Source organism: Ixodes scapularis, unplaced genomic scaffold (assembly GCF_016920785.2).
Source record: "Ixodes scapularis isolate PalLabHiFi unplaced genomic scaffold, ASM1692078v2 PGA_scaffold8__174_contigs__length_109621045, whole genome shotgun sequence".
Classification (NCBI taxonomy): Eukaryota; Metazoa; Arthropoda; class Arachnida; order Ixodida; family Ixodidae; genus Ixodes; species Ixodes scapularis.
Window position 1 is genome coordinate 71,859,643 of NW_024609883.1, and position 14,056 is coordinate 71,873,698.

Here is a 14,056-nt window from a genome sequence, read left to right on the forward strand (position 1 = left end):
CTTGTACATTTCGGTAGGTTTCTTTTGGGCCGACGCTGTGTTCCTAGCCTGGGGAGTCGAGCACGTTGCCGATACACTTGGTCCGGCCGTTTGCGGTACCACTTCATTCGTTTCCATTGAATCGATTTGCGACTGCGGCGTCGGGGGCGAGGTACTCACCTCAGGTGCGATCGGAGCCGAGGCGGACATCATGCCTAGGCGTAGCTCGGGTGAGCTAAGCCTCGCCCGGGTGTCATTTGAATCGGTGGGCCCGGGTGTCGAGATCTCTCCCGGCCTGGGGCTCCCTGTGATTCCTTTCTTCGCTTTGGGTCGTCGGAGTCCCGGAACGGTAGTTTCGACGTCGGTTGAAGCCGATTTTCTTTTCAAAGATGCGAAAGCGACGAAGCTCGGAATAGCCACGTCAGTCTTTAACACGCGCTGCACGCGCCTCCCCTACGTTAGAGTTGCGTGCCCCACGTTGTGCGTGCGCCTCATCGCCATGCGCCATCCAAGACCGCAATTTTGGGCTCCGCACACGCGCAGTGTGGAACACGCCAAGCTGACGCGAACACGTATATATATATATATAAGCAGGTCGGCGTATATATATATATACCGCTTGCGTTAGCTCGTATACGCAATACTAAAACTCACTACTGCATCACCAGCTTCCACCGCCAACGAAACGGGCTGCAGTGAGCAGACGTGCAAGCAGGTCGGCGTTCCTTCGAACTGGAAAGGCTGAGATTGGCAAAACGGCGGCGCGTAAAAATGAAAGTAACTAAATGTTCAAAAAAAATTAAAAATATAAAAAAAGTTTTTTTTTTTTTTTTTTTTTTTTTTTTTACTTTTGGGTTTATAGTTTGGAAGGATATTGGCGGCGACTTTGGAGGTTTTGCCGATTGTCGAAAGTCGCGACTTTGATAGCAAAATGTACTTTATTCACAATTATAGAATTTTACGTGGATTTCTCACATTAGCTAGAATGTTTTCATTGATTTTATACTATTTTTATTTTATTAATTGGTAAGCGAAAATGCTGCAATTGGCAGCTGTGATGAGAATTAGTACACTTTTCATTGTCATATTTGTTCGCGGGTTTGAAATTAGATCATAAGCAGCAAATTATATTAAAGCTTAAAAATTACGTAATAAAATATCTGAATTTTAATATTATTATTATTATTACAAATCGTCGCAATGTATGCCCCCAATTAACGCCAAAATTACGAAAATACGCCATTTAACCAAAATAGTCTTTCCAGAAAGGTATCATTTTTTTGTTTTTTTAGCTAATGAAAAATCTTGACGTCATTATCAAGATAGATAAACAGTCAAACACTGGATGTAATATAGCGTATTATGCGTCACGCGATGCTATAAAAACGCACACTCACTTCAACTGTCTGACTCGGATCCCGACTTTGGGTTGTTGCTGTGAGAACAGCGTTTATTAATTTATACGTTTTGTGGACATATCGTAAAAATTGGATTTATTCTCTTATCCTTGTGGTGGGAATAATGTTAAAGCAATTAATCATCTAAATACCCAAATGCCCATTAAAAGGCCCGCAGTTCATTATTTTTCATGAAAATTATCGCGAGAAAAGGCAGCGAGATCGCACAGGTATCAGCAGTGATTTTTTCAGCAACTACAAATATCAGCCTCGATCGAACATGTATGTCACAAAATAAAGTTTCCTCGAACAACTGCTCCAACTAAATAATTACGATATGAGACACATCTTGAGTTATGAAAGAATCCGAAATTAAGACCTCTACCGAGAAATTAAATCCAAAATAGAGGTTAGTTTCGGTTTCGCTCCAAAATTAAAACGCGCATCCTTGCGTAGATATGACGCTAAACACCGTTCTTGTTTTCGGGTGTGAAGAGGTGACTTGCACTTATAATACCTTAGTTTTCTCGTATTACCAGAAATAATTTGTGTCGCTCAGTGAAGCCAGCACACTAGACAGGCTCAGCAGCGGCACGCATCTCTGACCCTCACTATAACCGCCATTTTGGAAAACGAGTGGCGCCACCTATAGTTAGTTGGAGTCACGAAAAAAAAAAAAACACGTAGCTATTAGGTAGGGCTGGACACTTGATCGATGAACCTACGAATATTCGATTAATGCTACAATTGCGATTAACTTTTCTAAACGGGTAATCAGTTAAATTTGGGCAAACAAATAAATTATTGGCTGCAAAAACCACCATTGTTGATTGTTTATGAATTGCGACGGCATTCGTCATGAGACTCACGACGCGGCTCACTGTGAATACGACGACTCAAAATTTTGAGCAAACGCTTTATTTAATCAATCAATGGTCGCAATCATTGACGTCACCGCGACTGCACCCCGCCACTTCGAAATTGAGTGATTGCTTCGTCTTTGTGCCATCTCCTGTCTCTGTGTAATGGTTTAATTTTCAGGCTGTTTCCCCGCCATCATTGCAGCTTTCTGTGTGTCTTGTCTTGTCTCTGTGTACTCGTTTAACGTCCAAACTTCAAACTGTTTCAGTACCATCGTTGACCATGTTCCAACTAGCTCAAATGTGAATGTGTGCGTAATTCAATAGCAGTGGAGTCAGCCGGCACCTCAACCACTTGCGCCAGGAGAGCACGTTTTTATTTGGCGAAGCTCCTTAGGGGCTAGCACGGTGGGGGCTATTGGCGACGTGAGCGATCGAAAGCGTCGCTGTGGTCGGCCTGCCACGATTGGCCGAATGCTGACAATGACGTCAGCAAAGGAGTTCTCATCGACAAAAAGAAGAGGAATGTAAGAACTTCAATTTTGACGGTGTTGGCAGTGTTACTTTGAGAGCGCTATGATTTCAGGCTTCCACCATGCCCACTACAAACACCATCGAACTTGTTGTTCACAAGGTAATGACGTCACGAAAGGTAACCAAACGAGGGCGCCACCGAAACATCTCGCCGCTAATAGCCATGTCCGTATGTCCGTCCGCCGTCGGGTGCACGTGCTCCTGCTCGTGAGCGCACGTGCTCCCGTGCTCCCGTGCTCGTGTAGGAAAAAAAAATCGCATCTCCACGTGGTGAAATGATGTTGATTGTGGCGAAGCTCTGGGAGTGCTTGTCCGCGTAGACAGTGAGCCTCAGCATGCCGAGCCTTTCGTTCGTTTTCATCCATGTCAGAAAGAGAATGTGTGGAGTAGATGTTAAGGAATAGGTTTTCCCCGAACTCGATGGACCACCTTGAAAGTTGCCGTCGAGGACCGGGGGATAATAATAATATAGTAATAATAATACTACTAATAATAATAATGTTTATTTTTCCATCAAACAAATGATGGAGGGAGATCGAGGAAAACAGCTGCATCATGCAGCTTGACGAGTCCCCGGCCCCCCTCTCACACAAACAGCAGTGGCACATGAAAAAAAATAAACAAGACACAATGACATTCAAATAGTAATCGGGCGGCAATATTAACGTTTTTCGCAGTAACATAAAAATGAAAATGTCATACAGGTATACATTTAGATATATACACAGAAAACACAAAGCATTATACATCGCAAAGCTCTGCAAAGGACTACTAAAAAAACACACTGGAAAAAAATTCTCGAATATCTTATCTCGATGACTTAATGGGATCAATATTTTCGGAGCTAAGAAAATTAAGTAGGCTTGGAAGCGTATATGATAACATTTGCTCAGCATAGGTCGTTCTAATATTGGGTAACTTCCAGTTTTGCAAACTTCGAGTGGGGAAGTTGGTACTTTTGGAGCAAGAGAAGCCAGGTCAATCAGATTAAGATTATTTTTTTGTACTTCAGATTTATAACACACACACAAACGATATTTATATATACTATTAACATTAATAAATTTTAAACTTTTAAATAAGGGTTCACTAGGGTGGTCGTATGACACATTGGAAATGTTTCTTGGCATCTTTTTCTGCAACAGAAGTAGTTTATTTAAGTTTGTACTTGTACTATCACCCCAAACTAGGTGGTAGTAGTTTATATGAGAGAAAAATAAAGAGTTATAAATTAAACGTTTGACACTTCTTGGTAAAAGATGGCGGTGTCAATACATCAAGCCAACAACACGCGATAGTTTAAGCAATATATAATTAACATGATTGTCCCATCGCATTTGATCCATGAATACAACACCAAGAGTCTTAAAGATATAGTGAGGACTTCAATTTTAGTCGAATTTAAAACGATATCACACGTAATAGTAACATTCTTGTTTTTTGGGTGAAATAAAACCGCTTTTGTTTTATTTTCATTGATCTTTAGAACATTAGAGCTACACCACTTAACTAGGTATTTGAGAGTTTCATTTGCGTTATTTATTAGTTCATTACAGTTATTACCTGCAAATAGTAAACTAGTATCGTCCGCGTAAATTACATATTTGATATTTTTATTTAAGTTCACGATATCATTGACATATAAATTAAACAAAAAGGGACCTAGAATACCTCCTTGGGGAACTCCAGATTCAATTGGTTTTATATTAGAAGAATAGCCATTTATATGGACGTATTGCTTACGATGTGAAAGATATGACGCAATTAAAGCTGATACCTGTCCACGAAAACCATATTTTTCTAGTTTTTTTTATTAACAGGTTATGATTTAGATGGTCAAACGCTTTACTAAAATCAATAAAAATTCCAAGGGTAATTTTTTTCTGCTCAAAGTTACCCAAAATATATTCTTTTTGCTCTAAAAGAGCGAGCTCGGTGGACCGGCCTTTACGGAAACCAAACTGCGAAGGATTGATTATAATGTGCTCTTCTGAAAACTTCACCATGCGTGAAAGCAACATATTTTCAAAGCCTTTCGAAAACACCGGTAAGATAGAAATAGGCCTGTAGTTTGCCATGTCCGTTCTTGTCACCCTTTTTATACAATACGCTGACCTTAGCTACCTGCATATTTTTTGGAAACGCCCCAAGCTGCAAGCAGAGATTAAAAATGAATGTTAGACGGTGATATGATATCTATTACATGTTTTATCGGACCTATCTGCATATCATCAGCGTCACAGCTTGTACTATTTTTAAAAGACAAAAATGTGTGTATCATCTCCATATTCAAAACTGGCTCAAGAAAGATCGTACTTTCATTTTTACGTTCAATATACGCGCAAGCGTTTTCACCTGGATTACCTTTTGCCAAATTTACAAAGTGGTCATTAAAGGCATTTGCTACTAATGTTCCTGTAAGTTCTACATTGTACATGCGGATTTTCTCAATTTGCTTTATTTCGTGCGAACGATTCAAGACATTGTTAAGCTTTTTCCACGTGACGTCTGTCCGCATTGCTGTGGACACAAAGTAGTTATTAAAGTACCTTGCTCTAGCATTTCTTAATTCTCTTGTAAGTATGTTACGGTATGATTTAAATGCTTTAAGATGTTCAGGGTCCTTAGTTTACGAATATCTTGTACAAAATATTTTTCCTATTTATTTTAAACAAAAGTTCTGGGGTTATCCATGGTTTACGATTTCGACAATTTAATAGATTTATATGGAAAGCACGTTTTGTATATTTCCTTAAATTTGTTCAAGAACACATTATATGCTTCGTTCCCGTCTATTTCCTCATAGACCTGGCTCCAGTCTATTTCCAAAAGTTTATTTCTGAATTCAGATAGGCTATTCGCTGTAATATTTTGAAAAGGTGCACCAAACCGCTTCTTTTTAGTTTTAGCTATTTCTTTTTTTTATGCAAATGAACACGGCCAGATGGTCACTTATATTTGTACTTAATATCCCCGATTTTATGCACGTTAAGTCAAAATTTGTAATAAACAGATCGAGGAGTGTTGAAGAGTCAACCGTAATTCTTGTGGGTGATTTTATGACATTTGTACAGCCACTAATATTAATTAACAAATCCATCTGCCTTTTACTTGGGGTGTCTAGAAGAATATTCAAGTTTAAATCTCCACCCAAAATAATATTATATTGATTTTCTGTAGCAAATCTAAAATAACCTTCTAGAAAAGAAAAAAAGGAAACTAGATTTCCATTTGGCGGTCTATAAAATACCGAGACAATATATTGTTCTCCACGACTAGGGACAGCACTTCATAATCTTTAAACACATGAGTATTCAGGTAACAATTCACCTTGCATATTATTTCTTAACATTAACATCACACCCCCTCCGCGCCCAGTTGATCTGCTTAAAAAGTAGTTGTTATACATTGGTAGCTTAAAAACATCGTTTTCATCAGAATACCAAGTTTCTGAGAACATGATAACATCAAAAAAAAAAAAAAAATTCATCAAGCAAAATACCAAGCTCTGTAGTTTTGTTGCGGGCAGACCGAGTGTTTAAGTGTATGCATTTAAAAGAACTTGAGTTCTTTTAAACGATCCATACATCGTGGATGTGTGGATCGTGGATGAAGCTATACTTCGTTTCACTTTATCTGCGAGCGAAGCCAAAGCTAGAAGCGCGAGACCAGCGCTTTTTGCACTTCTCCCCAGCTCGCGCGCTCGAGCAAAGCCTGAACGCACGGAGCTTCCGTGCTCGCGCTTCCAGTTTTGCCTTCGCTCGCACATAAGGTGAAACGAAGTATAGTTGCTGGAGGGCTGGATGCGTTGGTGGTGATGCAGAGGCGACCGACAACTCGGAGGGTTAACGAGTTAAACAAAACGTTACTTCGATTAAAAAAAAAAAAAGAAGAATCAAACAGTTACATAAAAGACAAGTACGAACAGATTCCGCGCTGTAATAAACTGCCGCGCACGGCTTACAGACTGAGACGCCTCGGCGTCAGATGATCCTACCGAGCACGGTAAGGACGGCGACTACCTTGTAGCCGCGAAGACGAAGACGCTGTCGCGCACGACAGGTAACGCGGCGCACCGCGGGAGCTGAACGTCAGTGGGGTTCCTGTCCGGCCAGGGTCTAAAACAGCGTGCTAGAACCTGCGTAAGCCAATCAGGGTTCGACCCTGGTTCCATTGGCTAGAAGAACCAAACTACAACGCCTACACACGACGCACTTTCGACCAATCGGGTGAGAGGTCATTGCTCCGAGAGTGAACCAAAAGCCGAGCCTTGGTTCTCAGAAACCGAGGATAAAATACGACTTATGGCTTTTCTATCTGCCACAGAAGATACACATTGGCGAACGGCGAATACCACCGAAACATGTCGGCTGGGGCACGTCAATGCCACCGCTAAAGGCCGTTGGCAACAAAGTAAAAAGAAAAACACGCCAAGCATATGCAGAATATATAGGGAGCGCCTGGTCCCCGGGCGTCACGGGAGAGTTCCGAGACACGACTCCGAGAGCTCTGAAGCGCTTAGTCGCCCAGCAAACGACCTGGCGACCGGTGACGTGTTAATGTCTCGGCCGTGGGTTCCCCGGTAAACCTTTACGTCTGGCCTCGCATCTCAGGTTTAAGGGGTAGACGCACGCAGCGCTGATACAGCAGGCTCTCGTCGGCAAGTTAAGTGTTTTCACGTGCGTTCGAAAACCAGGGTTCCGCATGAAATGCAACGAAGAGAGCGACGTGCCCGCGGCCATTTCCCCGATACCGGGAAAAGCTCATAAACAAGCAGATTTCCAACTTGTAACGGTACGGGACCCCTTGAAACGCGACACTCGACTCCCAAAGCGCCTCCCCATTCCCGACCGAAGCGCCGTCAGGCGGCTTAACAAAACAGAGCGGGGTATGCCGTCCTGTCGGTCGAAAAAAAGTAATAAATAAAGGCGACCACCTCTACATGTGGTATGGAACGTGGTTATATACGCATTTGACCGCAGCGTGACATGGATGAAAACGAACGAAAGCGGAACCGCGGAACAAACGCACCGACAGGAGTCAACTTTTTGTTTTTATTTTGATGCTTATGTTCGCTTTCTCTTTTCTTGAGGAATATCCCTTAGCAACAAGAAAAGAAAATACAGACACAGACACAGAAAGGATAACTCTTTAGCCTCGGCATAGTCAGATATACTCCGTTCCACCTTACGGTGTACCTCGATAGACGCTACAAGCTACACGAGCCAATCCATGGATTGTAGTTTGTGTCGAGACTTCGCGCTTCCCGCGTCGCTCCGCCCATCCAGGAGGACACGTGACATACTCCGAGCTGTGAATTGGCTCCGGTGGCTCGTATCGTCTTTTGCAGTCCACCGTAATACGAAACAAATTCTTAAGGCGAAAGCCTCATATGTCTCATCGTTCAGTCGACCTTCAAAGTCCTTGAGCGAAAACATGTCGACGATACGAAAACAACGAAAATACGGCGATAGTGCGCCAAAAGTTCTTCGCCAGGGAGCGCGCTGTCTTCGGAAGTTCGCTATCACCGGGACCACAGTCGACGCCATGATCGTGTGAGCCAATGAAACGGCGCCAAAAGTGCGTTGTCAAAGAGCGCGCTGTCTTTGGAGGTTCATCATGTCGTATTACACCTGAGACTGCGGAGGAAGAAATCGGAAGAACTTTCAGTAGAAGGAACAGACACAGAGAACGTCTCAGACGTTCTCTGTGTCTGTTCCTTCTACTGAAAGTTCTTCCGATTTCTTCCACCGCAGTCTCAGGTGTAATACGACATGATTAGCTACCACCAGCTCGCCTGCACTCTCACCGTCTTTTCGGAGGTTCGCACGTTTATGTGACCACTCAGGCGAATTAGAGACAATTGAATTAAGAAGGATGACAAAGCGAATTAAGAGGAATCGAAGTGAATTAAGTAAATCAGGGGGGTGTTTGTCTTTAAGGCATCGGCGCTTGGGGCTTTCGCCTTCAAGTCGTCTTAGGGATAATATGAGACCCTGTGACTTTTGAAGTGTTCGCCTCTACACCGACTCACCGACGCCAATTAATGCTGCACATAGACGTGAAATACACCTACTAAGTTTCATCATTATTGAGCTGTCTCCATGTCCTTGCTGCCGTTTGTTTAGTCAACACTGAGCCACTATACTTCATTTCACCTTAGCACGGACTAACTGCGAAGGCTGTGCAAGAGCGAGCGGCTAGCTTCGACTGCCTTGACTGGAGCACTCGCTGCACGAGCGCTCGAACAGCCGCCGAGGCTTTATCCAAAGCAACTAGCTCGGGCAATCGGCACGCGCGGCTAACAATAGTCCATGCTAAGGTGAGATAGGGTGCCTACATGTCTGTCTGTCTCAGGGTAAAGACATCCATTGTTGCACTGAATTGGCCAGCGCGTGACGCTCTCGAGAACTCAGTGCGTGATTTGGACGGTAAAATGGCGTCTATGCATTAGGCAAAGCTACGAGCTCGAGCTGAGTGACACCGGATTGTGCGCACTTCAACATGCATAAAAAACACGATTGGGCGGAAAAATGGCTGAGATGTCACCACTCAAGCAAAAGCGCGCGCGTGTATGAAGGCACTCTAAGGTATCGCGAATATTTATTTACTTTGCGCACCCCCCCCCCCCCCCCCCCCTTTTCCGGCAAGAAGGCGCAACTCACATTTTATCACGCCGAACCGTTTCCATTAACCGGTTAATGGATGCGGTTCCTGTCCAGGTTCATGTTCAAAATTGAATGTGTGGTTTGGCAGTTCTGTTCAAGTTCAGTTTAAAATAACAATTTTGCTCGCTTTTCGGTTTGGGTTCGGCTAGACATTATGCTTAATATCTACCTGCTAATCGCGTATGATTATAACAGTCGCTTTGTTACGTCTCGCGGAGCCCGGAACACCACCTTGTCTGTCCACAACTTTTCAGTTTTGGTGGCTTCACGAGTCAGCGAGACGATCCAGCCGTCAGTCACCTGCAGTGAAATGACGCTGTTTCAATAGCCACTTGTCATGCACTAGCGAATTGCGCACCAGCCTGTAGGCCCTAGATTACAATCGACGCGGCTCGCATGAGAACCGCACCTCCCCATTCCATTTCCACCCCATTCCGGGCAAAAGGCGTCTATATTTGCATTCCCATTCCATTCCCCTTAGCGCTATACTCGTCCACAACTGTTCTTGGCAATGTAGTGGGAGGTACAGGCACCCGTTCCCTCTCCCATTTTGAGTACTGAATAAAGCTGTGCGCGGGCACTCATCCTTTCTGCTGCATTGCCAAGAAAAGTTGTCGTCGAGTATTAGCCCCGAGAAGTTCGCGTGGCGCCCCCTTACGGCGAACGGGGGTGACGTCACGGCGAGGAGAGAATTTTTCCTCGACTCGGCCCGCTCGCCCTGTGGAGGCTGTGACAACGCTAGCTGACGGCGCGCTCGTTTCTATTTAATTTTTTTGGCGTGTTTTTCGTAGGAAGTGTAAATTTTTATATGTGCCTTTATTGAGGTATGGCCTGTAGCTACAGGCGAAACTTCAACCAACATTTTAAGCATGGTTGACAGGGCAGGCAACGCATGAATCACAGCTGGAATATGAAAATAAAGACATATGGCCACAATTGCAGGAGCATCACTATAGATTTACATTTTGCACAATAAATGCTGCTGATGGTCTGAATGAATTGGCAGGTTATGTATATTATTTTTTTTTTGTATCTCTGTTTTTAAACAAGATCGCCGAAGCAGAAAAGCTGCATGTTGCTCGAGCAACATGTTAAATACAGCCTGGGCCATGAAGAGAGAATTACAAGTAAGACAGCCCAAGTGCAGGGGCAAAGTAAAAAAACAAAAACAAGGAACATTTATTATATACATTGCTCGCATTTGGCCTTTGCTGTATTCGGATAGTATTTCAATGGACTACACGGGTGGTATCTGTGGATTTGTTTATATCAACCCTCAAGTAATGCATAACAAACGTAAGCGAAGGTGTCTAGCTCGTTATTAGTCTCTTAAGCCCTAAAATTGAGATTTTACTTAAATCAAATCGACCTGAAGCTAAAATACCAAAAGCTTTTTTCACGCAGACTGTCGCCCTTCACAGGTTCCACATTTTCTGCTACTAGTGCTGCGTCTACCACTGGACAAACGTTCGAATGCTTGCTTTTAATCCTGTTTTCCTCTGTTGTCAGAGAGTCAAGCTGTAGGGAGTTTGGAGGCTGAGGGACCTGCAGCAGTGTCTCTTTTGATTGGAAATGACAATTCGGACTAAATGGTGTATTTTCACAATACCCAAGGCTGGAATAAAGAATGCCAGGAAAAAGTATAAACATTTCATATTACGGCACTATTGCCGTGCATAGTTTGGCAGTTCAATACATATACAGACAACTGGGGGCAATTCGGCTGTTTTTGCTGCTACCATACAAACTAATTTCCAGTAATTGTGCAGCTTCTAAGAAATATGCCTGCATGCGTGTGTAAACTATATAATTAATTCACGAAGAAGCTACATTTATTTAAAACAACCCTGTTCCACGAGCACTTTCAAGGTCATCAGACGCAGGGCCTTTAAAACATCTGCGAACCAGCGCATGCAGAGTGTCAGCGCAGAGTCAGGGTCGCGAGATAATTTGCCGACCGCCCAAAGGCCCATGATATAAATGCCACTTCAAATGCCTTGAAAGCGGGATGTAATATCGTCTTAAATCATGAACGTGCAAGGAACAGAATTCCAGCGTCTGAAACACTCGCGCCACCGCTTCACCGACCCCTCGCAAGATTGCCTTGTGTCGTGTGGACAAACGGGGAGGTTCATCGGCGGAATTGCCTCCGCCGATAGCTTTCGAAATTTTTAACCCAATTTTAAAGTTAAAAGGGACAAGCACGCTTATAAAATGTACGGAAGCACGTCAATATCGGCCTATCTCAACGTCCTGTACACCAGGTAAACGAAGTCCAGCTCCTCGAAGAGCTTGCGGCACACAACGCCAAACCAGGAAACCGGTGCTGGGAAGCAAGCCGATGCGAGATCGCGGAGCGGAGTACTCCCCCTTACGTCACGGTACACGTCACCCAATCCGGGCGCGGCGTCCGCAGCGACGCTTGTGTTCGCTCTCGGGGTTAATAGCTGTTGCCATTCTATTCCCATTCCATTCTGGGGTCGCGAAAGTGCGGAATGATTCTGGAATCATTCCAACTCCACAACACTGATTTCTGGATATACATGCAGAGAACGTAATTTGCAAAGGGTCAGCGCTGACGGCATGCATGTTTTTGGCCCTAAGGTGGACGACCGCGAATGGCACAAGGTGGACCTGAGCGTGTTCCGTGACCACGTGGTGCTGTACCTGGACTGCGAGAAGCACTCCAGCCTCGAGCTCACCACGCCTCGGGCTCCGATCGACGTGAATGGCGATGTCAACCTGGCCAAGTTCGAAGCAGACCTCAGCACCGTGCCGGTGAGACACGGTCCAATCTAAAGGCTTGTGCGATTAACATTGAGTGTCTTTTCGACCTTTCATGATTCACCCTGTGCTCGCCGTCCGTTATCAAAACAATATATTTCAACCAATACTTACATATACTGTCTGCCCGAAAGAGCGTTTGATGACGTTGCAACCATGATCAGCCTACCTGCGCAAACAGGTATGCTCATGTGCTAATGACACAGCAAAGCGATTGAATAATCTTAGAGCCGGTCGTTAGAAAATAATATGCAAACTGCATGCATGACGCTATTTATTTTTATTTTGCGGTGAGGGTTTGATTGCTTTGGAGTGCGGATGAAAGGACAAAATGGGCAAGATTTTATTGCTACCTTGCATGCTTATCAAGATCAGAGATGGCAAAATTACTTTCAAAAAGTAATTAAATTACATTAATAATTACTTTCTGAAAACAGCAAAAATGTAATTAAATTGCATTACACCTTACTGCAGACTAAAGGTTACATTACAATTATTTTTCAAAAGTAATAAAATTACTTTGAAATTACTTTGACATAACTTTTGATATCTCGAGGCAGTTATTCGTGCTCATTTTAGTTACCGTATACACCAACAGAGTGTTTACAAAACAAGTTCTCATTTGCACTTACAGCGCGTGCGCAGGAACCAGATCCGGTAGAAGCAAGGCGCTGCGCATGCGCAGTGCCGACAGCAGCGCCACCGCAGTGATGTCACGTCAAAGAGCTGAGTTGGTCTATGTGTACCAAAACTCAGATCTTCCTGTTTGCACCGCAACAACCTTATGTGCCTCAAAGTGAACCATGCTGAACAGTGGTTTTGCTGGCGCACACGGCATTAGTGTTAGACATGATGAATAGCTTATTTAGGTGTGACTCAGAAAGACAGTCGACTCACCGGTTTCGCGCTTCATTCAACGGTGAAGGTTCTTACTAAAAGGGGGATATGTTTCCGTCTTCCTGATTTAGAAGTTGTACTTCGTGTCAGTTTGTTCAGTCGGGCAATGGCAGCTCGTTCTTACTAGGAGTCGTCGCGTGAAACGTTTCCCTTCCACCTGGGACGCAATCTAATTGCACTATACTCGGCGATAGCGTCTCTTGGCAATGCAGTGGAGAGGAGGAGAGCCCGCGCACAGCTTTGCTCGGCGCTTAAATTGGGAGATGGAACGCGTGACTGTACCTTCCATTACATTGTCATGAAAAGCTGTCGCCGAGTGTATTTGACCTATTCTCGGTCATTCCTTTCAAGGAGCATTTTTCCGAAACACCCGAAGAGTCCAAGCTTTTGCGCATTGTCACACAAAGGGCCCGGATAATTGCTAAGTAGAAGCGTCGCCAGTTGGTGAATGGCGCGAGCTTCCTAAATTCTGTACTTTCCCAACAAACGGAGGGCGACATCTGCTTGTAGGCTTATTCCCGAATAAATTTCCCAAGAGAAGGCAGCGAGGCATACCGCGAGCGGCACCTGCTTTGCTCGAGGACGCACGAAACGTTCTGGGGCTTTGACAAGGCATTTGGAATTAACTATTTATTCTGGACGTCTGTTGTTCACAATAGTCGAAGCTGACGGTTTTACCTTGCTTGACGAAAGTACAAGGCTGGGGACCTGTTTGTCCTGTCCTCTCAGGTTTTAAATTATGTTTAACTCACTGGTGATGTGCACGTCACCTTGCAGCCTATGAGCCGTTCATACCTAAGCTGACGTACTCCCAGTTTAGGGATGAACGGTGAAAGCTACGTGTTTGTTGGAGCAGTCACACGTCTATCGTTCGCCACGTAACCACGCACTCGTTCATACCCACGCGCATAGAAAGGTACGGGACACGTGATTAAAA

At 44.1% G+C, this 14,056-nt stretch overlaps 1 protein-coding gene across 1 annotated transcript in view; it reads left to right on the forward strand.

Moving 5' to 3' along the window:
• The window catches only part of LOC8043042 (collagen alpha-3(IX) chain), an 85,202-nt gene that overhangs the window by 17,102 nt on the left and 54,044 nt on the right, over nucleotides 1-14,056 (forward strand). The window contains exon 2 of the mRNA XM_040209225.3: nucleotides 12,043-12,216. Within this exon, the coding sequence (XP_040065159.3) occupies nucleotides 12,043-12,216 (174 nt within the window). The remainder of the gene's footprint in view (nucleotides 1-12,042; nucleotides 12,217-14,056) is intronic.